Below are 27,024 nucleotides of genomic sequence, written 5' to 3' on the forward strand. Positions count from 1 at the left end.
GTCGAGATCCGTGTCGGCAATGCCTACTCATTGCCATCATATATCACATGTATCGAGTTCATATATATATATATATATATATTCCCAGCCATATGGAAATATGCACATACATACACGGGTTCGTGGTGTTTGCATAAACAAAACATTTCCCGACAAACGGTAAAACACAATGATGAAGTATAATAGGACCGACAAGTCCAGTCAGGATATAGAATATAAATCGATCGAACGATTAATTTGGCGAATCAGCATACAAAAGCTCCATATTCTTCTTATTGAAGTATTGTCGAGGGTTTGATAGTACAAATTTGGGGAGGGGGTGCAATCGCATCGCGCCGACGAAACCGATCCACAATCGATCTGATTGGTTGTTGAATTCCATTGAGAAATGGGTTTTGATTGGCTAATAATGTTGAGCTCTTCTGAAGTAGCCAATCAAATCGATTTAAATTCCAACGAGAAACCACAACACAATGAAATTGCACTAAAAAGCACAATACTAGGACATCAATACATACCGTGCGTGGCCATATGCATCCACAATTGCTTGGACGCTTCAGATTTGGCTCGAAAGTGCAGTTTTTTGGAGTTTTGGGTTTCAAACACAAATCGAAACGGCACGTGCTTCTTGGAGGGCGTGGCGGGGGACGACGATGCGCCGCCGCCGCCGATCGAGAGCGCGGCGGCGGCACTTGACGAACTGGACGAGGCCGACTGGGACGAATATGACGACGGCATGTCAAAGTGCGTGCGGATATCGATGACTTTGTCGAGCACGACCTTGTCGCTAAACGTAAACCGGCCGTCCTTGATGCGCGAGTTCTCGGGATGTACCCGCGCGTTGTCCTCGCTCATGTAGCAGCACAGCACACGACCGTGTAACACAAAGTAGTACGTTTCCCAGTGCTTGAGCCAGTCGCTGCGCTTCATGAGGTACCCTTCCCAATGCAAAGTCAATGCAGGTTCGTATAGGCCCTTGAGGCCCACGACTTTGGGCTTGGAAGAGCCACGCTGGAGGATCGTGGAGCTGCTCATGCTCCGCGCGCGATGGTCCGCCGGCAACGGCGTCGATGCCGTGGACGAATGGCTGCTCTTCAGCTTGTTGCCACTGGATGTACGGCTCAATCCGGTGGCCATGGAAGGGAACGAAGGGGGTGGCGACTTCAATGGCGAAGCGGCTGTAGAAGAGATCGGCGGCGGAGGCGGGGGTGTGAAAGTCGAAGATGGCGCCGGTTGGGCTGAGCACTCGTGCAGATCGCGACCAGTCGTTGACTCGTCATACCCGAGGAAAGATTGTGTGTAGCTCATGCGGGCCACGGACGACAGGCGCTCGTCGCCTTCGAGAACGCTGTCCGCGAGTATCTCGACTGCGAGTTCGCAGGGCTGGCCGTCGACCATGCGGTTCGCGGAAGTTGATGGAGATGACTTTGGCGTGCTGCCATCATGGCGCGGAGGTCCACCGCTGCTGCTGCTGCCCCGTGGCGTCGTTGAGTACTGGCTGAACACGTACGCCCTGTCGTACTCGGAGCGGACTTGGTACATGGGCCAGTGACGTGCTGCTGCTTGCTTCGTCGTCGAATCTGGCAACTACACAACACGACGCTACGTACTCGTGTATTAAATGGTATACGTACTTGAAGTATATTGGCTTTGTTATATAATATCGGAAGTTTGTTCAGGGCAAAGAAACGCATTGGATTGGCTAAAAAGAACACCCTAATCGCCTCCGATTGGTCCATTTTTGTACCGTGACCTGATTCTGCGCCAAGGGCAAAATGGGTGACGGTGTCCTACGGCGTGGATGAAGAATATGTACAGTACGTAGTAGTACCAGGTACATGCAACATGGCGCCCTCCATCGCCGATGCTGTCATGATGTGTCACCTGTCGGCGTCCTCATTGGAAGCATGCGATACATATGTACGTACGTACCTTTGGCACGTACTCAGACTGCATGCGGATGAACGTGGGTACCTAACTACCTACTGTACTTCTGTAGCATCCCAGCGTGCATACGACAGAGCGAGGAGGCGAGCAAGTTCCACCGACGTCCAGGGGCTTCGCACAACGACAAATATGGCGGTGCGTGCATCGTGCTTGGTCATATCGTATGTATATATATGTATATGGGTATACTACTACAACTACAGTAGTGCTACGTACGCAAGTACACATCCTAATCGATTTCCAAGTTCACTTGTGTTCGATCGAATGTGCTATCGTGTTGTGGCGGCGGCGGTGGCGGGTTCCGTGCACCATTCCCCGCGGCGCTGAGATCCTGCACCCGATGCATGATGGTCTGGGCGATTTGCACGAGTGCCGCGACTTGTTTGTGTGTGACCGCGTCCCGAGGGGTCGTGTCCACTAGACTCAGCGCGCCAACCACGACATCGTAGTCTCCATCCGTCGACACGAGCGGGATGCCAACATAGAAGCCGACGTCCCCCTGCGTCACGACAGGGTTCATGGCGAAGCGGATGTCCACGCTCGTGTCCAGCACGACCGTCGGGTCGGCGCTCATGATGACATGCGACTCGAGGATCATATCGCGGGGTGCCGTGTCTACGTGCGTCATGCTGCCGCCGAATTTCGCGATAAACAGACCGGCACCGCCACCGACCACGCACACCGTGCCCATGGAAACATGCAGCGTCTTGCATGCAATCTGGAGGTACATGGCGAGGTCCTCCCGCGGCCGGCACAGGTCGAGCCGCTTGGCGGCAGCCAGCCGGATGTTTTCTGACGGCGGCACGGGCGCGTCTGGCCACAAGTTGCCTCGTTTAAACCCGAGCGGGTAATCAAAGGATGTGCTGGACGTGATGAGGTTGGCGGCATCGGGCGACTTCTGCGGGGGGGGAGACGGGGGATGCTGCTGCTGGAAGCGTGGGTGGTGGTTGTCTGGAAAGGGGAGCGAATGGCCGCGGGTGCCGAACGATGCCGAAGACGGAAATGGACGTGGGGGTTGCGGGAACGATGGGTCCGACGACGAAGTAGAAGGTCGAAACGACGACGACGGGGGCTTCTGATGCTGTTGTTGATGCCGAGTACGGGATGGGTCTGCATGATGCACAGGTAGTGGTGGTGGTCCTTCCTTTGGTTCGTAAAATGAAGTCGGCGACAATGGATCGTCCAGTGGATACGGGCCTGTGACATGGTTTGGACACGACTGTGTGACATGGTTTCGAAACGAAGTGCGTGGTGGATATGACGCTTCTGTCGGCGGCGCTCGTCGTTGGTCCTGGACTTGTGACTGCGTATGTGGAGACCCATGGACTTGGTCGTTGTCGAGAAATGTAGACATGCGATCTTCAAATGAAGACTGGTCGGACGGCGGCGATGACACGGGGTGGACGCTTGTGTGCGTGGGCGATGATGACGACGGGTACGTCCGCCGCAGTTGAATGTGGATGCCGCCGCCGCCGGGGGGGTTTTGCGGCTTTGTCGGCGTCGGGTGCCGAGGCTGGTTGAACGACTGGTGATGACAACTCCATGGTGTTGTGGGCGGGGGGTCCCACTGCTGTGGCGGCGTGTTCCATGCCATTCTCGGCGGTGGCTTGGTTGGTGTCGGCGGAATTGGCTTGTCCTTTCGCGCGAGATTCGGAATATTGTCCAACTTGATCGTTGTAAACGACTCGCAGTACTTTTCCCCATGTCCTCGGTTATGCAAGTGCTTGAACGCGACCGACGACGCCACAATATCGCCGTTGATTTCCCATCTAAACCACCACACATAAAGTAAGGCGGGACACTAGATCGACCAACCAACACCCAGAACACGAATCCAGTAGCCAATCAAAATCATTCGCTTCCATTTATCATCAAATGACCATAAAATAGGTGTGTGCGTTGTAAAATAGTATTATTTTTAGATATTGTGCTTTTCAGTACGAATAATAATAGTATCAAATATATTGCCCCTTTGGGGGAATGGATGAAATCGTCCGGTGATCGAGCAAAGGAATAATATGATTGGCTACAAAGATTATAGGGTGCAATCTTGTCAAAAATCGAGTCGAAACTGGAGCCCTCACTCAGCAGAACCATCGAATATGGAGAATCGAATAAAGAACCGCCAGAGCCAATCAAATATCACGTCATGTCAAATTTCTGCCAATCAAACAAGCGTTTGACCCCTGCACTTTTGGGCAAAACCATATATATATATATACTAATCGTTGTATAGTATAGTGTGTACAAGCTTAAATAGGATCAAATAGATTCGAATGCAATTTGGCGAATCAAGTCCAAATTTGCGTGAAATGCACAATATGATTGGCTGAAAAGATTGATTGATTCTTGCAGTCTTCAACTGAGTTATAATATATCATATCGCCGGAGGAAATGTTTTGAGTCGAACAAATCACAATCCATACAAACGTCAAACACTCTCTATAATGTTAGTCGGGTCGGGCTCGTGTAAGGACAATCAATACAATCATCATATATATATATATATATATATATATATATATATATAATAAATATATACGATATTTCCTATATAGATGTTTATAAAGTACCGGTAGATGCGGCCGTCGTCCTTGACGAGAAATTTGTGCTCCCATGCCTGGCTAAACGACTGCCCCGTTCCCCGTACTTCCATCGACTCGAGCCCGTGCACCACCACGAGCCGCTTGGTTTCGTCGCCTTCAAATGACATGCCCTCGACTGAAAATGACTCAAACGACACCGCCTTGGACAGCTTGGTAAAGTACTCTAGCACTCCAGCGTACCCTCGAAACGTACCTACAAACAGTATGCATTATATTGTCGATTTTCTTCAAATTTCCCAATTTTGCATGGTTCGTTCAATCGAGCACAAATAGACCCGAGACATCTGATTGGCCATTATCCACTTCGCCCTTTCCAGTAGAAACTCGAAAATGGATTGGAGCCAATCAGCGACAAGCAATTTCGGATTGACCAATGGGAGAGATTGGTGCTCGATTCGCTCGGCGAGATTCGATTGAACGGGGTCTGGAAATTCATACCGAATCTCCAATATAACAGTAGGATATTATCAAAGATACAAGCAAGTATAATATCACAGATTTATGCAAGAAGTATAGTTAGTTGAGGATATGCTTTTTTAGTTTCACAAGTATGAGGATGAAACTATATCATGCTTTGTATCTCCCCACTTTAGCTAGGTTCATGACTTGTCACCCATATTTGATACGAAAATAGATATACTAATCTTTGTATAGTATAGTTTGTACAAGATGAAAGTGGATCAAAAATGGATTCGAATGCTATTTGGCGACATGACTCACACAAGTCCAAGTTTGGGTGATATATATATATATATGTATATCATACTGTACAACCAAACAACACACAAATACACGAGATATAGACGGGGCCAAGTGTACATATATATATATGTACATACATACCTTGGAAGGGGACCATGGGCATGTAGTTGTTGCGCATGGCAATGTCTGTTTGGCACATGGAGAAGAAACGGCAGAGGATATGGTCCACCTTGGGCGCAAAGGCGGCGATCGCAGCGTCCGGGTGGACGATGTCGTCGGAGCGTTGTTTCGAGTGTTTCCGCTGCTTATTGGACGAATCCAACGACGACGTCGACGCGGTGGCGTCTTCGATGTTGGACAGCGACGCAAACAGGTACTCGTATCCGAGGAAGAAGTCGACGAGGGTGGCGTGGCGCTGGGGCGTGCGGCGCATGTGCAGCACCTGGTTTCGAAGCATTTCCGTGTCGACGATGCCATGGCACGCCATGTGCATCCACATTTGCTTGCTCGCTTCGGTTTTCGCGCGCAAGTGGATCTGCTTGCCCTTGTCGCTCTCAAACACAAACTCGTACGTTAGTCGCGACTGGACGGTGATCACTTCGTCGAGAATTAGGTTGTCGCTGAACGTGAACTTGCCGTGCTTGATCTTGGAGTTCTCGGGGTGGAGCTTGGCCTCTTCATCGCTCAAGTAGCAGTATAGCACGCGCCCATGTAACACAAAGTAGTACGTCTCCCAGTGCTTGAGCCAGTCGCTGCGCTTCATGAGGTACCCTTCCCATCGAATCAAGAGCGGTGGTTCACGCAGCGCCGTTTCGACTTCCACGCCGTCATAGTCCAAGTCGTCGACGCTGACATCGTTGCTGTTCATCATCAACGGCATGTCCGAGTGCACATCTGACTCCGCCACCTGATACGATCCCATGTTGTTGGCGTACCCTCTTCCTGCATTGAGGTTTAAGGAATGGATCGACTCATTCATCGCATCCAAGGATCCGTGGTGTGGATGTTGCTGCCGGCGCTGATGCTGCATATGACGAATCGCGCGCCTCTCCGTCTCAAAATGAGACTCAAACGCCGGTTAAAGCCATTATCCGGACAATCCGGATATGGTGGGAGATATCTGCGCGACTGGCACGTCAATCACATGCTGCAACATTTCATTACGATTCCACCCTTATTCGGATTTCCGGTCGTAAAATCGGGTCGGGGCAGGTAATTGTTGGTTAAAATACACTTGCTTTGAGTATACCCCGTCGACTCTACTTTTCAATCGTCCAATCTGTTTAGATATTTCTACGCAAGATAGTAATGGTAGTAACAGGTCGTGGTCACCTTTCGAGCGACCAACGACGCCCAACCACACAACCAACTCGCTGGGAATGGCAGAATTGGGTACCATAAGCTTATAGCAGCGGCGCGTGGAATGTAACTGAACGGGTAGAGCGTAGCAGCGGCGACGATAGTCAAAGACCTGCTATGGAAAAAAACGCAGTGTTTAGTATGCAAACATAAAAGTTTTGACCCTTGGTGCAATTTGACACTAACAATAAAGTTGCGACAATGCTGTAGTACAATACTATTATTAATAGTAAGTTAGAGTGATGTGATTTTGCATAAGTACGGGAATATTCCAATGAAATGTGAGACATTTGCTGGAGTTTTCATCAAATAATCACCAGTCAGAAATTTTGGCTGGACAATCCTCTACTATTAGAGTATAATAAGTAGGACACACTCCCAACCATTCATCTAGTAAAGGAGATGGCATTCACCATTCGACGATGACTCGTACAGCACTCAAACGCTCGACGATGACTCGTACAGCACTCAAGCGACACTGGTAGTGCTTGTTCCAAGGAGTGGAGATGGCGAATGTGGATGTTTGCTGATTTGCAAAAACTCGAATATTCCACTAGAATTATTGGATCATTTCATTGGAATATTTGCAACATCTCGTTTGAGTTCACGTTGACAGTGTGAAGTCTTGCACTGTCAATCGATTACTGTAGATACTCCTTTTCTCCCTTTTTCATGGGAGATACTTTGGGAAATGTTTGCAGACTTGCCAAATCGGTTTATGGCATAATTTTACGAGGTGCCATCCAGACCTCCGTAAAAAAGGTGGACGAAAAATCGGTCCATTTTCACTTAACGTTATACTGTAAAAATACGCCCAAATCTCATGAACATGGTGGCATAAACATTTGAACAAAGACTATTTTTGTTGCAAAATCATCCTAATATTCGGGTGATTTTGCACCATTTCGTTCGATTTTGGCAACTTGTCTTGGAAAAACGGCAATTTTATGCCATGTGCCGTGGCGTCCAGACCCGCTTTTACCCGATCATTTGTTTTTCCAATTCGACACGTTTACAGTATGTGCTATACCAACGTGAGTAATAATATTCTATAACCTATTTCTTGATATATTTCAAAAATGAATATAACTTAGTAACATTTACATTACACCAGGTGTGACAATGACCCACTTTACAGTTAACTGCGGGTCATATATGCCCTATGAACAGCTTGTATTGAAGTAAGTTACAGTTAGTCCTCTCTAATTGGTGCTGTGAAAAAATATTTTTTGCTGTTACAGTACTGGTCGACTTTAGCCGGATAAAATGTCCACGTTCACAGTCAGACTACGTCGAGTTGACATGCAACACCAGCAATATCAGTACGGTACTGTATGTGGCATTCACCATACGTAGCGAGACTAATACTGCAAGCTGGTCCAAACTATTTAGCTTGCCAAGTAGCTACTGTAATTAGATCACGGCAAACCATGGGTAGAGTAAACAAACGCTGGAAACGATGTTGAGCCTGTGGCTGCAGTGCTGTACTGTACATCGCTCATACAATGAACTCGATACAGTAGAAGTACTTGGCTTGCCATGTAGCTGAGCATCACGGCAAGCCAAGCTACTGTGTTTATATGTTGACTAAGGAAAGAAATAGCAGCAGGATACACGTAGTGGTTTCCGTGCCTGGGCTCAGCTTCACATTACTACATCAATTCCGATGATTCTTTGAGGAGTAACCTCTCCTAACATGGTCCTAACGTTACGCGAACATTCCTACCGATGCGACAGATATGACGTGGCAGCCGCGTAGTACTAGTAATACATTGAAGTCAATATATTAATAGCAGTATATTTTATTCACTATCAAATGTCAATACTTTTAATACATTGAAGCCGATAGTTTTACTTGCATAAAGTATACAGTTGCCCCTATACTTGACGTTCCGTCCATACGTCAACTCCCACCAAAATTTGAATCTGTCGCGCGCAGAGCTCATTTTCCGATTTACCTCAAGGCACGCACCCTCGATGGACGCGCGGAGGCCATGGGCAACATGGGCGTTGGTATGTGACGTCTCAGCAACGATGCGTCATGTATCGTTTGACGACCATTTCTATATTGAATTGACTTTTTATTGCGAGATTTCCATTTTCATCGGGCACAATACTTCGGGCACATGGGCAATATTGCTTGGGTACACGGGCAATTATATCGGGCGCACGACCAAATATATCGGGCACACGACCTCGGTGTGCCAAATTAAACGGGCACACCGTCAAATACAGTATATCTATCGACCACACGACCAAATATATCGGGCAGCATTCGTCCAACTTAACTGCAACAAGGTGTACTACTACCCTCATGCTGCTCGTTTTATTCAAAGGCTAAAACTGATGAACCCACGGGTATCCCAACGCGCGCAGTTCGACGCCAACAAATTCGTCAAACGACGGGGGTCCGCAAAACACGACACACACTTGGTCGGATGGGGGCGGGAGGTTCGCCTCGAGCATGGCGCGGGTCAATCGACTGCCCACCACGAATGGCTTGACATCCTCGTCGTCCGCTTCCTTCTTCTCGCCGCCGTCCACCGACGACGTCCTGTCCACCGACAGGACGTTCAACCATCGGAAGCGCCCAGGAAACATGTTGTGCAGCGGCGCCAGTGTCGACTTGGCAATCACATGGGCCGGCGACCGGTTGCAGTAGATGAGTGTGAGCTTGGTCGTGTCGAACACTGAGCCCCGCATGACGGCGTTGATCAGGGTCAGCATGGGCGTGATGCCGCTTCCGGCGGCCACCATGGCGATGTCCGTCACGGGACGGGCGGCTACGGATGGAGACAGCGAGATCGTGCCGACGCCCGAGTACCCGAACGACCCCTGCGGCCCCAGCATGTCGACTAAACTGCCCACGGGAAGTGCCGCTAAATGCGATGTCACGATGCCGTCGGGGTAGATTTTGATCAAAATGTCCACCGTGTGCTTCTACAAGAGAACCGCTCATACATATATGCTGCTCAGGTGGTTTGCAAAGGATACTCCTATATGTACAGTAAGTAGTACCTGATGGATGGCTGAAATAGGAGTATACGCCCGCTCGTAGAACGTGCCACGTATGGCGACGCGTACTTTGACATGCTGGCCTGGCAGGGTCAAGCCCTACGACAATGGTGTTACGAATGGATGAAAACATAATATGGATAAAAAACATAATTTTCAAAATATTGTCGATTTGATACAAATTTGGGGAGGGGGTGCAATCGAATCGCGCCGACCAAACCGATCCACAATCGATCTGATTGGTTGAATTTCATTGAGAAGGTTTTGATTGGTTAATAATGTTGAGCTCATCCAAAGTAGCCAATCAAATCGATTTAAATTCCAACGAGAAGCCACAACACAATGAAATTTCACTAGAAAGCACAATAAAAGAACTCAAAATAAAGCTAATTCAACAACGTTATTAACATGTGTCGATTTCTATGATAGTACGGGGCCACATATTTAAATCGTGTGGCAAATAAGGAATGTTTGTTTGGCCATACTATAATGTAGTAGTACTACATATATTTGGCACCGTTTCAAATACTTTGTACTCTGGAGTAGTATTAAAAAAATCCGAGTCAGATTTAATTCACATACGTAGCATTATCACATCAAATTGGACACGAAAATAATTATCAAGTGATAGTTCGATGGTATATATATATATATATACCATCGAGCTATCACTTGATAATATATATATATATATATATGCGTGCACGTACGAGGGTCTTTCCGCGAGGTAACTCGAACTGAAATAGTTTGGTCATGGCGCTTACATCTCGGACAGAGAGAAGTCGCAACGAACGATACTCCACGGAGCTGAGCACCACCGTCGAGTCCTTTGCCGACGACGCGACGGTGCTCGGGGTGGACTCGACCGTCCCCAAGAAGCATTTCTGCGTGCCAGGACCACACGAATGAGGATTTGAGGATGAAGAACGTAGGATAAAGACACATGTACCACTGTACCTCGAGCATGCCGTGACCGTTGACCCATGCATGGCTCTCGTTGAACAAAGTCGTGCAATCCCCTCCCGCCGACAACATGAGCTTCCCCACGCCACCAGGGTGGTATCGAAGGTATGGAGTCAAGTTGTACACCTTTCCATCCAAGATCGTCCAGCAATCGTGCTCTGTGTTGTGCTGAGCGATTTCTTCGCGGGAAATGTTGCGCCGCACGCCGTGGCCGCCTGTCATGTCTTTCGATTTCTGAGTCAGCATCATCCAGTGCTACAAGGCCGGCAACGAGTCAAGAGGGGTAAGCCACCGCAGCACGTTCATGGTGCGTACCACTTGACTGAATCCCGGTTCCAAGCGGACTTTGCCTTCACGATTGCTTGTTCGGTCACCCATGACGTCGACAACTTTGTGAATTGTGTCGTCGAATTTCACATCGAATCAATCCGGATACTGTATCCGAATATATTGTAATCTTTTGATCATGGCATTTGTACATACATATTTGAAGCTTAAACCGTCCCACCTATGTATTTTGTTTTGATTTCAAATCAGAGTAAAGGTGAACTCTATTCAAGCCGATTAGCAGTAAATAGGAAATAAGAGTTACCAACCTATCAGCTTCATGCAGCAACAAATTTCAGCATTGAAATCACGGTCCTGGGCGATGAGAAAGTTGAATTCTACGAACGAGGTCATTTTCAATCGCACCATCTATTACGAAGTACTGTACATATTGTGAATTCCAGTGAAATTTGCCGTTTTATCACGTGCCAATCAAAGGGTGATTCCTAATACACCAATCAAAAGCAAGAAAGACCCAATATGAAATATAGTACATACAGCCAATAAAAAATTGTTCTCAAAATACTGACAAACCCTATTATTATGAACCAAAGGTATCTAATTTTGTTAATCTGCTTTGCTATTTATTTCGACTTCTATTAACCATTGTACTACAGTATGTGTATGGGTTCGAACGGAAGGTTCGTTCTGTACTGGCGTCGGAGGAATACAGGAACCTCTCGAAGTCGACGGGTGGTGGTTGTCTATTTACCAAGGTACGTCCGACTAAGCTTTTGCCACACATACACGAGCGTCTTGATGCCCCCGGCCGTGGCAATACCCTTGAGGCTCTGCGTGCGACTGTACTGCCCCACCACGGCACTGACGGCGAATTTCAGCAGCTTCTTGCCATGGGGGGTCTGGGTTACCTTGAGCCTGCTCTTCTCACTCAACCGACACGTGATGTTATGCGGCAACCCCAGGAGCATCGCGTTCCTGGCCTCGGGACTCATGTCGCTTTGGAGGTTCGACCCGTGAAGGCGGCAGACGAACGGCGATGTCTAGATAGATAGATAGTACTACTAGTAGTATATATATATATATATATATAGTTACGTCAATCTGGGGTTGGTACAGTTGTTTAAACTTGTCAAGGCTGCCGTGCACAATATTGCGCACTTTTTTCGGGTTTTCGCCAAATACCATGCGGAAATCGCCCCAATACGAAATGCCTGCGATTTTCTATCGTATCCTCACATCAAACAATATAAATAAACTTGACATCGAAAGAACTCGGCCAATTATAATGGAGTTTCCAGACCTCGTCGAATCGAATCACGAATCGACGCTATTGGCTAATCCAATTTTGCGTGGATTTGATTGGCTCTTACAAAAATCACAATTGTATATTCAACCAATCAGAACTCCAGCGTGATTCCATATTGATTAATAGACAAACCACGCGAAATTTGGACGGTTATAGCGAATTTCACAATACCATAAACAGTTGCTCTTCTGTGAACGTTTCCGGCAGACCCAAAATGGCCAAGTGCAGCGCATTGGTTAAATTCGTCGACGCCGCCGCGTCAATGGCCGGAGTGGACGTGATGATGTTCACCTAAGCAATAGACATGGTCACGATCGGTATATGATTCCCCATGAAAAGCACACTCCTCGTACTGGTTTATGCATGCGACCACTGAGGTAGAGCGTCGACCATTCCGTCAGCTCGTGACACAGCGTGCTGGTCTTCACAACCCCGTACTTCACTAGACACGAGAACGTGGGATGTCGTAGTACACAAGGTGGAAACGTACTCAATTGAGAAGACCCAGGGACAGGAACCAACGTGTTGTAGTAGCACCCGGCGCCAAAGTTCTCCTGCACGTACACGATGGCTTCCGGTCCAAGGTGCTTGATGCCAGAGTAATGCTCGGGGTGTCGCTGCAACTGCTCGGTGTGCCAGGCGAGCGGGTCTTCCACGGCCAACACCAAGTCGATCATGGAGGTTGAGTCGTTGTGCCCAGATTGCTGGAACACAGCAGACCCATACCCCATGGCGAAGTCCACCGGAGGGAAGTACGGCAACAGCGCCGACAGACTCGCCGCCATATTCGTGTGCAGGACTGCCTTGGCCAATCCAATTGACGTGTACTTATTAAGGCAATTCATCGAGGGATATGCATTTTAAATGTCAAGCATTCAAAACCATTTCATTGGATAAAAGTCCAACTAGTTTCAGAATATTAGCCAATAGAACTTCGTATTCTTGGATCTTTGAAACGTCTTCGTACGAATAAAACACTATTTAAAATTACGAATTTCGAAATGGAATTACTTGTGTTCAGTATGCAATGAAAACATTTTTATTTTAAATTCCGATGACGGCAACGTGGGGTGGACTTGTATTGTGCCAACGTTGTCGATCACAAGCCAACAAGAGAACCCAGACGGCAAGATGGCGGCAGCAGATCAAAGCATTGGGATGATGGACGGCGCATACTTTGTGGGGCGCAAGGATATCCTGGACTGGGTGAATGCCACATGCGCGTTGAGCTTGACCAAGGTAGAGCAAACGTGCACAGGTGCCGTCGCGTGTCAGATCCTCGATGCGATTTACCCCGGGAAAGTTCAAATGTCCAAGGTCGACTGGAGCGCCAACAAGGACTACGAGTACATCCAAAACTACAAAATCTTGCAGAAGACGTTCACGACACTCAAGATTGATCGCCACATCGAGGTGGACAAGCTCATCCGAGGAAAGTACCAAGACAACTTGGAGTTCATGCAATGGTACAAGCGATTCTACGAGTTGAATGCTGGGGGAGCGGGCGACTACGACCCCATTGCACAGCGAGAGAAGGGTAAAGGCGGCGCCGCATACTCGGCCAAGTACAAGTTTGCAGGTGCGACCGCGGGAGCGCCGGCACCAGCCAAGAAGCGCCCGGTCGCATCGACGTCCAAAGCATCTGCCAAGCCTCCCGGTGCACCCGTGTCTGTGGAGAAGGAGAAAGCCGGTGGCTTCCGTCGTACGAGTACGTATCGCTGGTATTAACGTTGGTTCTCATGACGATGGTAGGCGATTCCGCGGCGAGCAGCAAGGAGCTTGAAGAGTCTATCCGTGAAAACGAAGAGTTGAATGAAGCAAACGGGATTTTGCGCGGACAGGTACGAATATTGTATGATGTATGTGTGCACACGAATCGACCATGGGATGTAGATTGAAGGCTTGGAGAAGGAGCGCGATTTTTACTTTGGCAAACTTCGTGACATCGAGTCCATGCTCCAGGAACTGGACGAGTCCCAGCACACAGACGTCATCAAGAAGATCTTTGAGGTCCTTTACGCAGCGGAAGGCGACTTCAGCGTGCCAGACGACGACGCCGGTGGCGAAGACGAGTTGATGTAGCTCTGGCCACTCTATACCGTGAACAAAAGCCACGCCGACTTGTTTGCTTGATTTTGATTTTACAGTGGTCGAGCGAGCCCTTTTGTGCTTGTATTTGAGATTCCCAGAAAAAATATATGAAATTCAGTAGGGAGAAGTAGAATACTATTAATAGTACATTACTGTACTTTTCACTTTTCGAGTACTGTAATGGTTGAAATACCATGTCGCATGAAATACTCGTATAACATTTGAGATTATAAAAGCTTGAGTTCAAACGGTTACACAATTATTTAAAATGGTCAAAACCGATACAGCACTTAAGTGTAAAATAGTGCGCTTTATTAAATTAAGAACTGTAAGAACACATACATACTTTTAGGTTGGTGGATTAAACGCGTTTTGATTGGCTTAATTTTTTCTCAGCGAATCAAACAAGTTCGATAAGGAATGTATTTACAGCTAATCAAACACGTTCAAACACGTCAAGTATGTTAGCGGTTTCAGATTACAATCCACCATGCCAAGCGAGAGCAAGGAAGCCAAGCGCTGCGCCGGCGACGACGATGGCGATGTAAAACAAAGTTGTAGTGGCGGAGACAGCGACAGCGGGGCTAAACGAGCAAAGGACGAAGAGTTTGACGAAGACAACAACGTAGTGACCAAGGTCATGACGTACTTCTTCGAGAACCAAGAGTTCAACCAAGCCTTTCAAGACTTTGCCGAGCGGGAATGCGACCTGTTTGATACAGAGGACGAGGTCGAGATGAAACTCGAGTACGTACACAACGCCATTGACATGCCTGCATCAACACGATCGCCATGGCTAGAAGGCATGAAACGTGCTTTGACCATACTATGCACACGTGTTCGTAGGTACACGGACGTGTTTAACAGGTTCACGGCCCTCTTCGAAAGCAAGCTCGAAGGTATGTACAACCCAGTTTATCCATCACATATAGCTGTATCCATTATATTCTGTTCAGCGTTCATTGAATCCCAGCGATCCACCGTCCATGAGTTTTACTCGATTGTCCAGAAAGTACGACGCAACCAACCTCATATGTCCACTCCGTAGCTAACTGGGAATGGGTAGGCGTACGAAGCCGACCCCGAGAGCACGCTGTCCGTGTACTCTCAAATGCTCGTGGCCGTGTGCGACTTTTCCGTGTTTGTGCTCATGATGCGGCGGACGAGGGACGCCATGGCGTTGCACGCGGCGCGGAAATAATATACTACTATTATTGTCGAATTTGGGGAGGGGGTGCAATCGAATCGCGCCGACCAAACTGATCCACAATCGATCTGATTGGTTGAATTTCATTGATAAGGTTTTGATTGGCTAATAATTTTGAGCTCATCTGAAGTAGCCAATCAAATCGATTTAAATTCCAACGAGAAACCACAACACGAAATTCACTCGAAAGCACAATATTAATAGTACTATTAATCAGAACTGCCAATACATGTGGAACCGTTTCGCGGGGTGGAACGTTTCATAAACGGTTTCATATTGCCATCAGTTACTTATCACGATTCTATCGCTACCGTTACATACTAGTACGTAGTAATACATCTACCAAGGTGGATACATGCCAAGCGAAAGCAAATCCACACGTCACCAGCATGCCGATATCGACGACGACGACGATCGGAGCGATGCAAAAGCCGTCGCCGCATCTGCTTCTTCTTCCGAAGCCAAGTCGAATCCCCCCACGATTGTCGACCGCGTGATCGCCTTCTTTTTCGAAAACGAAGACTTTTGCCGCGTGTTTGAACGGTTTGCCGACAACCACTGCGATATCTTTGACGACAAAGCCGACGAAATGCACCTCGAGTAGGACAACGTCCACATCACACGACACTGGTTGTATCTGTCTGTGACACTGTGTACGTATATATTCATACTACTAGGTACACGGACATTTACACGCAATTCACGGCCTTGTTCGAGTCCAAGATTGAAGCGTTCATTGAGAGCCAAGGGTCGACCGTGGACGAGTTTTATGCCCTTGTGAAGAAGGTAGTGTTAGTGTTTTCTTTACGGAAACATTCAACTTGCCATGAGACCAAACTTCTATTCTGTGGACTTGGTTATGTGACGCTGATATGTGTGTAGGCCCATGACCACAATCCCCACGGGACGATCGCCATCTACTCGCGCATGCTAGTGGCCACGACGGACTTCGATGTGTTTGTCGTCATGATGAAGCAGGCCAAGCAAGCCAAAGTTTCCGACGCCAAACTCGACTCCAAATAACTACTACTAGGTAGTTAGTATACGTATAGTAAAGACCACAACACCAGCAATTGTCATTCGAATATGGCTACATTTTGACTTCCGTCGTTCAGCCTGCAGTACACTAAACTTTACTACCGTTAGTTATTGCATACTTCGAAGTAAAAAGTAGCACTAACGTTAGTACATTGCAATATATTGCTACTACCGGTATAGTAATAATAATAATTTATTGTTTGAAACGAGCAATATTGTTCATATTGTGACCATTCTAGAGTACAGTAACATTAGCGAGCAATGAGCCCGCGCAAACGCAGTGCCTGCGACCACCTTGCTGAGCGACGACGACGAAGAACGCCTAACATCCATTGTTCTCTGGACTACTAGTACTACGGTAGTAGTTTTTATCAATCTTTCGAAATAGATCCAATTTTTAGTCATATACTACTATTACTGTACTACAAGTACTACTGTAGTACGTAGTACTTCTACAGTACGGCAAGATATAACTATTTTTGTGGCAACAATTATACTTGGTCTTGTCTGTATCAATAGTAACGTTATTGCTTGTTTTGAAGTTTCGGCTTCAATACAAATACACCATGTTGGTACAGTTACTACTTCAATAATAATAATATGAACTTGGGATAAATAATATTTGTTGTTAGAAGGTGTGTCAGTCGAAAAGATCGATCGACGACGACTGACCATCTTGAATGAAAGGTCGTGTGTGGGAGTGCAAGACGACAACGGACCTTTGACACTCACGACGCAGCCCCACTACAACAGACAACATGCACACTTCATGACGGAATCATCTCGGAGCTGAGTGACGTGGCTGGCGTCCACGCATGAACGATGCATCATAGGATACTTACACCAACACTTGGTTGAGGTCGTCGAACAGCGACTTGTTCTCGTGCAGCACCTTGCACACGTCCTTGACCACCTTCTTGCCTACGAGGGACGCCTCGGCGACTTCGTCCAGCGATCGCTTCACGTTCGTGTACGCGGCCACCATGTAAATCACCGCTGCCGCCACCGCCGCCGGCGCCTTCCCGTCCACGAGGCCCATCTTCGCTGCCTTCTCGACCACTTGGAGGGCCAGGATGGGAGTCTTGGATGGCAGGTCCAACGACGAGCAAAAACGCGATAAAAAGTCCTCGGTGCCAGCCTGCTTTTTTGATGCGATCGACGTGCGCGACATCACGCCAAGTGACTTGCCGATGCGCTTGATGTCCACGCCCGAAGCCACGGACAGCTCCTTCAACGTTCGCGAGTGGCTGCATTCGCGGCATGCCATGAACAAAATGGCGGCAAACACGCCGTTCCGCTCGTTGGATTTCTTGTGCGCGAAAAGGTTCTCCTCGTCGACCCTGGCGTAGATCGTGATCGCGCAGTCCACGACGAGCGCGCCGACGTTCAGCGCATGCGCCAGCGTCTTGATTTGCTCTACGCCTTCGTGTCGTCGCATCGACGTGGTCGTGGGGGCGGCATTGAGGTACTTGGGGGTGGCTGTTTCGCTGTGCGACGCCGATTTCACTAAAAACGTCTGCAACGTCGTCTCGCCCATCCGGGAGTCCACCGCTTCCCCGATGCGGCTCTGGTTGCCCCGATCGCGGTCGTCTTCTGCATAGTTGTTCCATTCAGCCGTCTCATCAATCAAACGCTCGGCCAAGACGATGCCACAACCCCGACAAATGAGGTCCCCGGCCGCATAATCCTCGACGATGTCGTCGCTTCCACACTCACGACATTCGGTCTCCATAGGAGACGGGGAAGATAGCCTATGATTCATGGATGACGATGTATGAGCTTCCATGTTCTTGTCGGTTCGTCAATGAAGACGGCGGCGGCGCGATTACCTTGGACAGTGGAACTGCTTTTGGAACCCCCTTCAAATGCCACAGAGCCACCCACCATCCTGGTTGGCTCCAACGGTTCCATAATTTATTTTATATACATAATATTTTATTTACATGTGCTGTTTGTATCCACGGGCTAGAATTAAATTATGGAGCGACGAAGATACAAGAATAAAATACACTCCGAATGCGAAAAGAGACGTTTAAACGTGATATTGGTCCACTGCACCTACGACTTCAACCACAGTCAAACACATGCAACCACGAAGTGGGCGTGCGATCACGATACATTGAACGAATATACTAGAAATTTGTATACCTCAGGACTCTGAACGAAGGTAGCAGCACTTGCAAGAGAGACTCGCCAGCCACGAACCTGTAAAACGCGTTAAATAACGTATTTACCTACATTCTGCAGTCGTCCACCGAATAATCAACACAAACGATCCATTAGACAACTGGGGACATAGCACTAACTAGTATGGAGGATCTCGTCACTTGGTAGTTCCAGCGACGTTAGCTGGCTTTAGGAAGTACATAGGGCTCATCAGAGCAGCCGTATTGTTGCAAGCCTCGACAAACGTCAACGACGGGTTCACATCGACAGCCCAATACCAAAGACACCGTACTACATTGACACATTCTTTAACATGCGAGCTGTCGTAGCTCAATCCACGACGTATGCGTGTGCTTGGGTCGAACGACCTTCCACACGATGCCACGGTAGAGGAAGTCGTCCCGTCCATTGATGCGATGCAGCACAAATTCGACGGCTTTTTCCAGCTTCACATAGCCCCATCATCGTGAGCAACGTTATGATAAAGCATAGGCGTAGTACCTCCGTGGTGCACGGCTGCGGGACTAAGAGGGACAGCCCGAACGACGCCACACAGCAAAGGTACCCACATCCAAAGCATGGAATGCACGGGTAGTAGTCATCCACGGACTGGTTGATCGCAGTAATGCACGTGTGAAACTCATTTGGCGGCACTAGATTCGTTGTCGCGTGAGACTTTTGACACACTACACCTCGACGTACCGACTCCTTTGAGGGCCTTGGGGTATGCGTCGTCATATGCACTAGACCATCCGTCAATGGTGATACTCCCCACAGCGCCAAGTCTCGCCAGGACGATGCTCTCGTCGTCGTCGCCGAGGAGATGCTCCCTGCTCATGACCTCTCTCACAGTCGTTACAGTCTCGCTGCCTCTTGGATCTAATGACCTGCCTCTCAAAACAAATAATATCAAGTATCGGAATAAAATTCAAGTTATTTGCGATATTTTTGCTTAAAAGTGCTGCCTACGTCCGAGGCAAACCCGCGGCTGTCGGTGAGCTCCTTGTTCGCTTCGCGGCGGAGGTTGCGGATGCCGTCCGTCTGGCTATTCTTTAGCCTTGTCTTGGTCGTGTGCAGTATCTACTCCAAACAGATGAGTACATCAAGTACCTACAGATGGAACCTTTGCACCACCTCGCCAAAGGACTTCGAGATCTCGTCGTACTGGCGCTTTTGCGTCTCTTGCTCTAAAAGCCGCTGCTCCAGTCGTTTGCACAACGGATCGTAGCGCTCGTGGATCTTCTTGGACTCGTTTTCAATGTGTTGCAGTTCTTTGTTGTAGTGCTTGACCAGTTCGTTGCACAGCGCCTGCTTCTGTTTGACCCGTGCCACCAGCTTGTCCAGCTCACTAATCTACACTCGTCATCAGGACATCCCGCAATTCTTGTAATGTCTTTGAACGCACTCGCAACTGCGCGAGCATAGGGGCGTTCCCCGTCTCGTTGTCTTGCCGCTCCATCAGAGTCAACCGCTCCTACCAACGATACCATAATGCTTAGTCTCTGAGGTGTAGCTGGCTACGGCGTGCCTTGTCGCCTTTGCCGTTGGACGCCAGCATCGCCTAGCATTATCAATCATGCATAACTCACGGAATATGACACGCAGGAGGAGAGACAAGTACCTCGGACATGCTTGACGACGATGGGACTGCACTTTAAGAAACGGCTGGTGGTGGTTTCAATCTATTTTATCATAATCATGTTGTGTTTGAAGAAATTCAAATATTTTGAAGCCTTTACTAACGTTATTAATAGTAATATTAATAATACTTACTATATTAATATTTCGCTGGTTTTGCGAAAATACATGGGATTGCGCCAAATGGAAAGTGCAAAAGATGTCGACGGAACGATGATGCATGCTACATCCCCACGAAGATCACAACACATGAAAGAAGAATAAGCAGGCTTGATTGATTTCGCATAGGACGACGATCATCTACTACTTCATCGCGCGAAGAGTCTTCGCTTCCCCGCGCAAAACTACAACTACTCATCCATAGATGAGGCGGAACACATCGTTGTGCACGTAAAACTGGCCGGGTGAATGTGCGACCAACTGGAACACTTGCGTGAATTGCAGCGGGGGGTTCGTGTCAATCTAACACAAGCAGCATGTCAATGCGTCGCAGAATAAAACCAATGCGTTCAACGAACGTACGATGATTTTGCCCGTCACAAAGATCAGAATGGACGATTCGTTCAACGAGGGTTGGATGTCGACAGTTTCGGTCTTGTGCTGGGTCTTGGGGAGTTCGTTGAACTTGCCAATGATGGCCGCTTGGCCTTGCAGCGTCGCGGTTTCGAACGTCAGGGTCGAGTTCGCCGTCTACATGCCACCGTGAGTACTCCAGAGCTGCAATTGCGTCCACAAGGACGTACGTAAAGGGGAGCCAAGCCAGCGCGGTTGTTGTCGAACGTGTCGTAGTAGAACTTGACGAACTGGGTTCCAATCTCGGTCGCGGACATGATGTTAGGGCGGCGCTGAGGGCTTTCCAACCAAACAGATATTGGCGATGGAAGTGACTCGAAGGTTCGATTGCGTACTTAGTGGAGCTAAACGTTTAACGTAACGTTTAATCTATCTCAGTCAGCGGCCATCCCGCGTCAAGGGGTGTCGACGGGTCCTTTCAATCTAGTGTTGCATATACTTCTTCTCTATGTGTTTGATAGCATGATGCCGTGGAACCGGCCATAGTTCACAACGTAACGTTAACTTGCGATGACATCGTTGAATAGATTAACGCGTTAAACCGAAATAACGCGATAAGGTGCGCTCGTACTTAAGAGGGTATCGACCTTTGCCTACCGCTTCCTACTTTAGGTTTTTGTGGTGGCTGGGATGTTCCGAGCTACTCGCGTGCTGTCGATGGCGGTGGCCCAGAAGACATCCACGGGTCTGGTTGGTCTGGCCGTCAACCCGAACTGGCGCGTCGATCTCATCAAGCTGTACGGCGAGACCCTCAAGGCGACCCAAGTATGCCCTCCTCGATATGCATGCGAAGTAAGCACTCATGCTTGATGGCGTAGACGCACTTGCCCGACTGCTTCTACCGCACGTCCGTGGAGCAAATCACGAACTTCCGCCTTAAGGTCGTGACGGAACACGAGGAAGAAGACGCTGTGGAAAAGCTCATCAACTGCGGCCAAGTCGAGGAGTTAATAGAACAAGCCGAAGACGAATTGTTCCTCATCCCCAAGTATGCTGGTAATGTGACCACACCACCAACCTCTCTCCAATCCCGTTTCTCATCATGTGCGCTTAGAATGGCGACTGTGGGAACCGCCGGTCACGCCCAAGGACGAATAATGCACCAAAAACGGCACGTGGTCGACAGGCTCGCCTCGTGGATATACCAGCTCCTCGTCCGTCTGCCGCTACTGTCGACTGCACGCTTAATGAGGATCAACACGACTACGTTTCGATATTGACTTGTATTGATGTTTACAGCTTGCGACTGCGCGTGATGTTGGACTTGATCCCGGTCATTTCGCCGCCGTACCGCGCCGCTTCGCCCGTGCGCACTTCGCGGACCTGTCCCTTTCGTCGCACCAGCGCCTTCTTGTACTGCAGACGCTTCTTCACGCGGGGGTTGCGGTTGATCTTGGACTTGTGCGCCTTGAGCCCCTTGTTCTTGATCATTTGGTACGTCGCGCCGCGCTTCTTGTCGTCATCGTCGTCGCTGTCAAACTCGGGCTCGACGATCTTGGGCTCGTGCGTGTAAAACTCGCCCTTGAGCGACTTGTGGGCGTTCTTGGACTCCACCACCGAGTTGTAAAACGCTTCCGCGGCGGCTTCATCCACCGTCAACGCTGGTGGTGCTTCGTCCTCGGCATGCTTGCGCTTCTTCTGGGCGGCGGCGTTGCTCTTCGTCGAGGTAGTGATGGGTGGTGGTGACGCCACGTCATCTGTGTGAAAGAACGCGCCCAGTCCATCGTCATGTTCCTCATCGTCTTCCGACACGTCTTGGTCGTTGAGCAGCGCGTCGAGTTGGTCGTCGAGCGGCTGATCGATCTTGTCGCACACGCTCAACTTGTCCTGGAGCGTTAATATATGGTTCAACACGGGGTGGTCGACCATCACTTTGCCCTACGACATACATTCCGACACAACAGTTGAGTGTATGTATTGTCGATTTGATACAAATTTGGGGAGGGGTGCAATCGAATCGCGCCGACGAAACCGATCCACAATCGATCTGATTGGTTGAATTTCATTGAGAAGGTTTTGATTGGTTAATAATGTTGAGCTCATCCAAAGTAGCCAATCAAACCAATCAAATCGATTTAAATTCCAACGAGAAACCACGCCACAACACAATGAAATTTCACTCGAAAGCACAATAGGATATGTAGGTGTTTTACCTGGGCTTTGCAGTGCAGGTAAAACGAAATGTTGGTCGTGTAGTTCAACACGAGCGCTTCCTTGGTCTTCAAGTACGCCAACCCCGTGGCAAGCGCCTCGTTCGACTTGTTCTGACGTGTGGTTTTGAGCTCGAGCTTTTCAATCGCCGGCCGAATGTTCTCTGTGTATTGCGCCAAGTACAGCTGCAGTTCGTCCAATAACCCGAGCAGCTCGGGGGACGTTCTACGGTAAGAATGCATGCATTAATATCAATTTGATATAAAATTTGGGGTGCAATCGCATCGCGCCGACGACCAAACTGATCTGATTGGTGGTTGCATTTCATTGAGAAGGCTTTGATTGGCTAATAATTTTCAGCTCATCTGAGGTAGCCAATCAAATCGATTTACCCACTCCAACGAGAAACCACAATGAAATGTCACTCGAAAGCACAATACAACATCACGATGATCATCATTCCCATGCAGAAATGTATATCGAAAATGGGAAAAACACACAACGTTATTCCTTGGAATATATATATATATATATATATTGTTGTGTGTCTGAGTGAGCTGGAGAATCAATCGACACAACCAAATATGTACGTAAGAACCGGCAGAAAAAGTGAGCGAATCGGATTGCTGGAAACTATCAACAACACTATCAAATTAGTGTGATATATACACAAATGACGACCCCGCCCCTATTTACATACAAAAGGGAGTAGAAAGAAAGAATCGATCGATCGATTCAGAATAAAAGTCAGCCACATTGTGGGTATTCATTCGAAAAAGAAAAAAACTCAAACATGCGTTTGTTTGTTCGACGTTTCGAAAATGTTTTTTCCACGTTTCGAAAATGTATTTTCAACTGTTTCACTCTATCATGCAGAACGTGTAACCGAACGACCAAACACGGAAAAAACACAACACTACGTTTGGAAAACACATTCGAAAGATGGAAAAACATATGACACACACGGAAAAAACACAACACTACGTTTGGAAAATACATTCGAAAGGTGGAAAAAACATATGACACACACGAGTTGGTTTCGTAGAAACGAAGCCACGTACTGCTGCACAAACGCGAGCTTGTCGTTCTTGGTGAGTTTGGAAAAGTCCTTTTGCACGGCTTCGATCGACGAATCTTGGTCGTAGACTAGGGGAATATCCGCCAATTCATCCTCCACTCGCGCTTCCTCATCTTGGTCGGGAAGGGCGGCATCGTCCGCGGCGCCACCGACTGCAAAGTCGTCTTCGTCCATGAGGTCGGCCTGCTTGCGTTGCAGTTCCAGAGCCGCTTCCTCTTCGTCCTGGGCGATTTCCTCCATGTCAGAATCCATCTCGTAATCTGCCGTGTCGGCCGAGTAAAACTGCTTCTTTGACGACCCCCACTGATCCTTGAGTTTCAACGCGCGTTCCTTCTCGGCGGCAAATCCTTCCTCGTCCACGTCCTCGTCATCCAAGTCGTCACGCTCTTCCAAGTCACTCTCGTGCTCGCTTTCCGTGTCTTCGTTCAACTGCATCAACTCCTGCTCGCTGCCTGCGTCCTCGTCGCTGCTGCCTTCGTCCACGGGAATGTCCTCTCCGTCCGACGGATCGTCATGGAAGACCAGATCGTCGTCAGTTTTCGAGAAGTTCTTAGTCTTATTGTTGCGCTGCTGGTCGAGCTTCTTCGCCAGCCGCCGCTCGGCCCCGCCATCGCCAGTCTTTGCGCTCTGTCGTGCCCGACGCCCCATGCTGTTCGTTCGTTTTTGCTTTCACACCAAGCGCCACCAACTTCAATTGATTGGTGGGAATAGAATGCCATGTGATTGGACAGTATCAGCCAATCCGATCGCTTCATAATCATTTTTATTTTGAATTGTGGATTTTTGTTTCTGTTTTGTTTGGTACTAATTGTTAGAAAATGTAGCCAATTACTTGTACTCCAGAGTACTTACTGTGTGCAGTACCGATAGCCTGACGTCCATCAAAAGGAATGCTCAATAAATTCGTCGAAGCTTAACGTTATTTTTCGAAATGCTGACTGACTACAGCAGGTCGGCTGCCTGGATATACGATGGCGGCGCCCCCACGCAAGGCATAGATCCCACACCGACGCTCCTTGGGGCCATTACTCGTTAATTCTAATCGAAAGTCACTGAACTCTCGTTTTACAAGCGCCCGGGTCAGCTGAGTTAGCGGGTATGGCCCTTGCAATTCGTACGTGCCAAAGCGGCAGACGTCGCCGCTGCGGTCTCGACAGAACGCAAAGTGATCTTCGGTTGACGTTTTTAACAGCGACACCTCGTACGAGGCGTTGGTTTCCGACGCTGGAAGATTGACCATAATGCAATCTCCATGCATGTCAACGACTGGGGTGAGGCCAAAGGCACACAAGGCGGTGGAAAGCAAGCTGGAAGGAGGCGTGTTCATGATGGGGGGGGGCTGGCGTGGTGACGAGAATGGGGAAACGTGTGGGGCGAGGAGTTTCGTGGGTGGGGACACGTTCAATCGCGTTCGCGGGAGTTTGCGAGGGGGTGTACATAGGCCACCGTCGATCGTGGGCGTGGCCGGTTTTACTGGCGTCGCAGCCCCCTGCTGTTTGCGTTCCTTTTTGATCAAAGCAGCGCCACCAGTCTTTCGAGGCACTTTGCAATAGATTGTTGTTGTTGCGGCGGGGCGGGAGAAGCTTCTCGTCTTGCGCATGCTCCGAGTGACGCGTTGATTCATGTGTGGATGGACGAAACTTGAGGAATGGGCAACTAATAACGGTACTATTCTCGAGTTCAGTTCTACAGTAACGTGTGTAAAGTTGCACTGGGGTAGGTAGAATGATGGTCGACATTGTGTTTCATGGTGTTGTTGAGTATGCGAGTGATGCTCATTTTCGGTGTATTACACTAACTTGAATTATTGTGCTTTTCACCTTTTTTGGCTAATCCAGGTCTAAAACCATGCTTTAATAAAAACTCATCCTATATTTACGGCACTCCCCGTGATTTTACGGATGCAAGATGAAGTATTTTTACCGTTCGCGTTGAATTATAACTGCTTTGATTGGCTAAGAATTGGTGGAGGTGCACGGTTTTATCTTATTCAACTTGTTTTACAATGATCAGCATCGACATGCGTTGGAGATGTGTTGTGCTTGTCCAAGTTTATGGCATTGAAGTTGACGCCGTTCGCCTCACACTTGGACTCTTACGACGTAGCGTAACAAGATTCAACACGATGGGAACGCGACGTTCAATCGATCGCGCTCCATATTGGTCACGTCCACTTTGCGAGTGAGATGGTCCAGTAAATAACGACCTGTCTATATTTAGCTCATGTGCCAGACTCTCGATTTGCGTTGTTTAACGTGTGGTTTTAATTTTGTCATCCATTGATTAGTGCGATAAAACAATGGGCAAATTGGGTGAAATGCACAATAACAGTTATTGTACTGGTAAGCTAATTCCCATTTGGGTCGTCCTTGGCATTTTGGGTTGCAAGTGCACTACGGTAGCATTATTATGAGTTCTATGAGGCTGTAACGTGTTATGTATGACCTTGTGATGGTGCTTGTTAGCGTTGGGGTGATCGCTGGGTTCTACTGTACGATGTCGTAAATTCGTAGCAAGTCAACCGCATATTAAACATTGGGATGGACACCGCCGCGATAGATTTGGATCGCACCCAAGATGACACTTAGGGCATCCCCACCGGTGCGACTGTATAATCAGACTGTATAATACCGTTTTACAGTTCCTTTTTGATTTTTGTCAACCCCTGCGGTAAAACTGTAAAACATCCGAATAATGTTATTATCCGGAAATGAACGCCTGGCGCGATGGCGTGGGAGGACGACGATGATGACATGGATCAAGCTTGGGAGATTCTTGGCTTTCATCAGTCTTCTGCGCGCCCTAAAGGCTCTATTGCCAACCGCCAGCCAGACCTACCACGACATAGCGAGGCTGCGCATGCTCGGATTTACCTACTACTTTGACCCCAATCCAA

General features: G+C 48.4%; 14 protein-coding genes across 19 annotated transcripts in view; 5 read left to right on the forward strand and 9 right to left on the reverse strand.

Annotated features, from left to right (window-relative positions):
- H257_09269 (CMGC/MAPK protein kinase) overlaps positions 1-1,542 on the reverse strand; it is a gene marked incomplete at both ends in the record, with an annotated part of 8,641 nt that extends 7,099 nt beyond the window's left edge. Inside the window, one exon of the mRNA XM_009835432.1 lies at positions 515-1,542. Within this exon, the coding sequence (XP_009833734.1) occupies positions 515-1,542 (1,028 nt within the window). The remainder of the gene's footprint in view (positions 1-514) is intronic.
- A 634-nt stretch (positions 1,543-2,176) lies between these two features.
- On the reverse strand, positions 2,177-6,301 carry H257_09270 (hypothetical protein; the record flags this gene model as incomplete). Its single annotated transcript, XM_009835433.1, has 3 exons — positions 5,397-6,301; positions 4,521-4,746; positions 2,177-3,716 (listed from the first exon to the last, which is right to left on the reverse strand). The coding sequence occupies exons 1-3, from the start codon at positions 6,283-6,285 to the stop codon at positions 2,177-2,179; spliced, it is 2,655 nt and encodes an 884-aa protein (XP_009833735.1). The 5' UTR covers positions 6,286-6,301.
- Positions 6,302-8,882: 2,581 nt separating this feature from the next.
- On the reverse strand, positions 8,883-10,980 carry H257_09271 (hypothetical protein). Its single transcript, XM_009835434.1, has 5 exons — positions 10,908-10,980; positions 10,587-10,847; positions 10,340-10,513; positions 9,633-9,728; positions 8,883-9,554 (listed from the first exon to the last, which is right to left on the reverse strand). The coding sequence occupies exons 1-5, from the start codon at positions 10,968-10,970 to the stop codon at positions 8,952-8,954; spliced, it is 1,197 nt and encodes a 398-aa protein (XP_009833736.1). The 5' UTR covers positions 10,971-10,980; the 3' UTR covers positions 8,883-8,951.
- Positions 10,981-11,597: 617 nt separating this feature from the next.
- H257_09272 (hypothetical protein) lies at positions 11,598-13,038 on the reverse strand. The gene is made up of 5 exons (XM_009835435.1): positions 12,677-13,038; positions 12,540-12,628; positions 12,358-12,477; positions 11,976-12,101; positions 11,598-11,920 (listed from the first exon to the last, which is right to left on the reverse strand). Exons 1-5 carry the CDS (start codon positions 13,029-13,031, stop codon positions 11,624-11,626), a joined length of 987 nt encoding a protein of 328 aa, XP_009833737.1. The 5' UTR covers positions 13,032-13,038; the 3' UTR covers positions 11,598-11,623.
- Positions 13,039-13,261: 223 nt separating this feature from the next.
- On the forward strand, positions 13,262-14,441 carry H257_09273 (hypothetical protein). Its single transcript, XM_009835436.1, has 3 exons — positions 13,262-13,894; positions 13,939-14,027; positions 14,080-14,441. Exons 1-3 carry the CDS (start codon positions 13,318-13,320, stop codon positions 14,266-14,268), a joined length of 855 nt encoding a protein of 284 aa, XP_009833738.1. The 5' UTR covers positions 13,262-13,317; the 3' UTR covers positions 14,269-14,441.
- A 321-nt stretch (positions 14,442-14,762) lies between these two features.
- Positions 14,763-15,499, forward strand: H257_09274. Of its 2 annotated transcripts, XM_009835438.1 has the most exons (4): positions 14,763-15,024; positions 15,124-15,176; positions 15,234-15,289; positions 15,344-15,499. In XM_009835438.1, exons 1-4 carry the CDS (start codon positions 14,768-14,770, stop codon positions 15,476-15,478), a joined length of 501 nt encoding a protein of 166 aa, XP_009833740.1. In that variant the 5' UTR covers positions 14,763-14,767; the 3' UTR covers positions 15,479-15,499. The 2 variants fall into 2 exon arrangements, with proteins under 2 accessions (XP_009833740.1, XP_009833739.1); XM_009835437.1 differs by lacking the exon at positions 15,234-15,289 and having other exon boundaries at positions 15,124-15,144.
- Positions 15,500-15,789: 290 nt separating this feature from the next.
- On the forward strand, positions 15,790-16,571 carry H257_09275 (hypothetical protein). The gene is made up of 3 exons (XM_009835439.1): positions 15,790-16,084; positions 16,162-16,270; positions 16,367-16,571. The coding sequence occupies exons 1-3, from the start codon at positions 15,840-15,842 to the stop codon at positions 16,505-16,507; spliced, it is 495 nt and encodes a 164-aa protein (XP_009833741.1). The 5' UTR covers positions 15,790-15,839; the 3' UTR covers positions 16,508-16,571.
- A 539-nt stretch (positions 16,572-17,110) lies between these two features.
- Positions 17,111-18,414, reverse strand: H257_09276 (hypothetical protein). Of its 3 annotated transcripts, XM_009835440.1 has the most exons (3): positions 18,352-18,414; positions 17,365-18,273; positions 17,111-17,266 (listed from the first exon to the last, which is right to left on the reverse strand). In XM_009835440.1, the coding sequence occupies exons 2-3, from the start codon at positions 18,252-18,254 to the stop codon at positions 17,251-17,253; spliced, it is 906 nt and encodes a 301-aa protein (XP_009833742.1). In that variant the 5' UTR covers positions 18,255-18,273; positions 18,352-18,414; the 3' UTR covers positions 17,111-17,250. The 3 variants fall into 3 exon arrangements, with proteins under 3 accessions (XP_009833742.1, XP_009833743.1, XP_009833744.1); XM_009835441.1 differs by having other exon boundaries at positions 17,111-18,273; XM_009835442.1 differs by having other exon boundaries at positions 17,365-18,388.
- Positions 18,415-18,923: 509 nt separating this feature from the next.
- H257_09277 (hypothetical protein) lies at positions 18,924-19,579 on the reverse strand. The gene is made up of 3 exons (XM_009835443.1): positions 19,391-19,579; positions 19,190-19,341; positions 18,924-19,134 (listed from the first exon to the last, which is right to left on the reverse strand). Exons 1-3 carry the CDS (start codon positions 19,524-19,526, stop codon positions 18,997-18,999), a joined length of 426 nt encoding a protein of 141 aa, XP_009833745.1. The 5' UTR covers positions 19,527-19,579; the 3' UTR covers positions 18,924-18,996.
- A 23-nt stretch (positions 19,580-19,602) lies between these two features.
- Positions 19,603-20,360, reverse strand: H257_09278. 2 transcript variants are annotated; one of them, XM_009835445.1, is made up of 5 exons: positions 20,310-20,360; positions 20,217-20,249; positions 20,094-20,162; positions 19,823-20,041; positions 19,603-19,768 (listed from the first exon to the last, which is right to left on the reverse strand). In XM_009835445.1, exons 1-5 carry the CDS (start codon positions 20,316-20,318, stop codon positions 19,622-19,624), a joined length of 477 nt encoding a protein of 158 aa, XP_009833747.1. In that variant the 5' UTR covers positions 20,319-20,360; the 3' UTR covers positions 19,603-19,621. The 2 variants fall into 2 exon arrangements, with proteins under 2 accessions (XP_009833747.1, XP_009833746.1); XM_009835444.1 differs by having other exon boundaries at positions 19,603-20,041.
- Positions 20,361-20,581: 221 nt separating this feature from the next.
- Positions 20,582-21,200, reverse strand: H257_09279 (hypothetical protein). The gene is made up of 3 exons (XM_009835446.1): positions 21,070-21,200; positions 20,849-21,016; positions 20,582-20,788 (listed from the first exon to the last, which is right to left on the reverse strand). Exons 1-3 carry the CDS (start codon positions 21,154-21,156, stop codon positions 20,681-20,683), a joined length of 363 nt encoding a protein of 120 aa, XP_009833748.1. The 5' UTR covers positions 21,157-21,200; the 3' UTR covers positions 20,582-20,680.
- A 311-nt stretch (positions 21,201-21,511) lies between these two features.
- H257_09280 (hypothetical protein) lies at positions 21,512-22,119 on the forward strand. The gene is made up of 3 exons (XM_009835447.1): positions 21,512-21,664; positions 21,718-21,895; positions 21,954-22,119. Exons 1-3 carry the CDS (start codon positions 21,530-21,532, stop codon positions 21,995-21,997), a joined length of 357 nt encoding a protein of 118 aa, XP_009833749.1. The 5' UTR covers positions 21,512-21,529; the 3' UTR covers positions 21,998-22,119.
- On the reverse strand, positions 22,108-25,806 carry H257_09281 (hypothetical protein). Its single transcript, XM_009835448.1, has 3 exons — positions 24,112-25,806; positions 23,053-23,275; positions 22,108-22,777 (listed from the first exon to the last, which is right to left on the reverse strand). The coding sequence occupies exons 1-3, from the start codon at positions 24,774-24,776 to the stop codon at positions 22,133-22,135; spliced, it is 1,533 nt and encodes a 510-aa protein (XP_009833750.1). The 5' UTR covers positions 24,777-25,806; the 3' UTR covers positions 22,108-22,132.
- Positions 24,028-25,806, forward strand: H257_09282. 2 transcript variants are annotated; one of them, XM_009835450.1, is made up of 2 exons: positions 24,028-24,141; positions 24,196-25,806. In XM_009835450.1, exon 2 carries the CDS (start codon positions 25,370-25,372, stop codon positions 25,679-25,681), a length of 312 nt encoding a protein of 103 aa, XP_009833752.1. In that variant the 5' UTR covers positions 24,028-24,141; positions 24,196-25,369; the 3' UTR covers positions 25,682-25,806. The 2 variants fall into 2 exon arrangements, with proteins under 2 accessions (XP_009833752.1, XP_009833751.1); XM_009835449.1 differs by lacking the exon at positions 24,028-24,141 and having other exon boundaries at positions 24,807-24,829; positions 25,077-25,793.
- Positions 25,807-27,024: the final 1,218 nt, after the last annotated feature.

The sequence above is a fragment of the Aphanomyces astaci genome (genome assembly GCF_000520075.1).
Source record: "Aphanomyces astaci strain APO3 unplaced genomic scaffold supercont1.22, whole genome shotgun sequence".
Lineage (NCBI taxonomy): Eukaryota > Oomycota > Saprolegniomycetes > Saprolegniales > Verrucalvaceae > Aphanomyces > Aphanomyces astaci.

Coding starts and splice junctions, on each gene's coding strand:
- H257_09271 (XM_009835434.1), bottom strand. CDS start 10,970: ATGGGTGACCGAACAAGCAATCGTGAAGGCAAAGTCCGCTTGGAACCG. Junction 10,514..10,586: donor ACGGTCACGGCATGCTCGAG/GTACAGTGGTAC, acceptor CCTGGCACGCAG/AAATGCTTCTTGGGGACGGT. Junction 9,729..10,339: donor TACCTCGCGGAAAGACCCTC/GTACGTGCACGC, acceptor CCATTGTCGTAG/GGCTTGACCCTGCCAGGCCA.
- H257_09272 (XM_009835435.1), bottom strand. CDS start 13,031: ATGAATTGCCTTAATAAGTACACGTCAATTGGATTGGCCAAGGCAGTC. Junction 12,478..12,539: donor GTGGTCGCATGCATAAACCA/GTACGAGGAGTG, acceptor TCTATTGCTTAG/GTGAACATCATCACGTCCAC. Junction 11,921..11,975: donor TGTACCAACCCCAGATTGAC/GTAACTATATAT, acceptor CTATCTATCTAG/ACATCGCCGTTCGTCTGCCG.
- H257_09273 (XM_009835436.1), top strand. CDS start 13,318: ATGGCGGCAGCAGATCAAAGCATTGGGATGATGGACGGCGCATACTTT. Junction 13,895..13,938: donor CGGTGGCTTCCGTCGTACGA/GTACGTATCGCT, acceptor TGACGATGGTAG/GCGATTCCGCGGCGAGCAGC. Junction 14,028..14,079: donor ACGGGATTTTGCGCGGACAG/GTACGAATATTG, acceptor CATGGGATGTAG/ATTGAAGGCTTGGAGAAGGA.
- H257_09274 (XM_009835438.1), top strand. CDS start 14,768: ATGCCAAGCGAGAGCAAGGAAGCCAAGCGCTGCGCCGGCGACGACGAT. Junction 15,177..15,233: donor CTTCGAAAGCAAGCTCGAAG/GTATGTACAACC, acceptor TATTCTGTTCAG/CGTTCATTGAATCCCAGCGA. Junction 15,290..15,343: donor TTTACTCGATTGTCCAGAAA/GTACGACGCAAC, acceptor GGGAATGGGTAG/GCGTACGAAGCCGACCCCGA.
- H257_09275 (XM_009835439.1), top strand. CDS start 15,840: ATGCCAAGCGAAAGCAAATCCACACGTCACCAGCATGCCGATATCGAC. Junction 16,085..16,161: donor GCCGACGAAATGCACCTCGA/GTAGGACAACGT, acceptor TCATACTACTAG/GTACACGGACATTTACACGC. Junction 16,271..16,366: donor TTTATGCCCTTGTGAAGAAG/GTAGTGTTAGTG, acceptor ATATGTGTGTAG/GCCCATGACCACAATCCCCA.
- H257_09276 (XM_009835442.1), bottom strand. CDS start 18,308: ATGGAAGCTCATACATCGTCATCCATGAATCATAGGCTATCTTCCCCG.
- H257_09277 (XM_009835443.1), bottom strand. CDS start 19,526: ATGAGCAGGGAGCATCTCCTCGGCGACGACGACGAGAGCATCGTCCTG. Junction 19,342..19,390: donor CAAGGCCCTCAAAGGAGTCG/GTACGTCGAGGT, acceptor CAACGAATCTAG/TGCCGCCAAATGAGTTTCAC. Junction 19,135..19,189: donor CGCAGCCGTGCACCACGGAG/GTACTACGCCTA, acceptor GGCTATGTGAAG/CTGGAAAAAGCCGTCGAATT.
- H257_09278 (XM_009835445.1), bottom strand. Junction 20,042..20,093: donor CTATGCTCGCGCAGTTGCGA/GTGCGTTCAAAG, acceptor TGACGAGTGTAG/ATTAGTGAGCTGGACAAGCT. Junction 19,769..19,822: donor TCTCGAAGTCCTTTGGCGAG/GTGGTGCAAAGG, acceptor TGTTTGGAGTAG/ATACTGCACACGACCAAGAC.
- H257_09279 (XM_009835446.1), bottom strand. CDS start 21,156: ATGTCCGCGACCGAGATTGGAACCCAGTTCGTCAAGTTCTACTACGAC. Junction 21,017..21,069: donor CTGGCTTGGCTCCCCTTTAC/GTACGTCCTTGT, acceptor GGTGGCATGTAG/ACGGCGAACTCGACCCTGAC. Junction 20,789..20,848: donor TTGTGACGGGCAAAATCATC/GTACGTTCGTTG, acceptor TGCTTGTGTTAG/ATTGACACGAACCCCCCGCT.
- H257_09280 (XM_009835447.1), top strand. CDS start 21,530: ATGTTCCGAGCTACTCGCGTGCTGTCGATGGCGGTGGCCCAGAAGACA. Junction 21,665..21,717: donor AGACCCTCAAGGCGACCCAA/GTATGCCCTCCT, acceptor TTGATGGCGTAG/ACGCACTTGCCCGACTGCTT. Junction 21,896..21,953: donor CCTCATCCCCAAGTATGCTG/GTAATGTGACCA, acceptor ATGTGCGCTTAG/AATGGCGACTGTGGGAACCG.
- H257_09281 (XM_009835448.1), bottom strand. CDS start 24,776: ATGGGGCGTCGGGCACGACAGAGCGCAAAGACTGGCGATGGCGGGGCC. Junction 23,276..24,111: donor AAGCTCGCGTTTGTGCAGCA/GTACGTGGCTTC, acceptor TTCTTACCGTAG/AACGTCCCCCGAGCTGCTCG. Junction 22,778..23,052: donor ACCTGCACTGCAAAGCCCAG/GTAAAACACCTA, acceptor TGTATGTCGTAG/GGCAAAGTGATGGTCGACCA.
- H257_09282 (XM_009835450.1), top strand. CDS start 25,370: ATGCAATCTCCATGCATGTCAACGACTGGGGTGAGGCCAAAGGCACAC.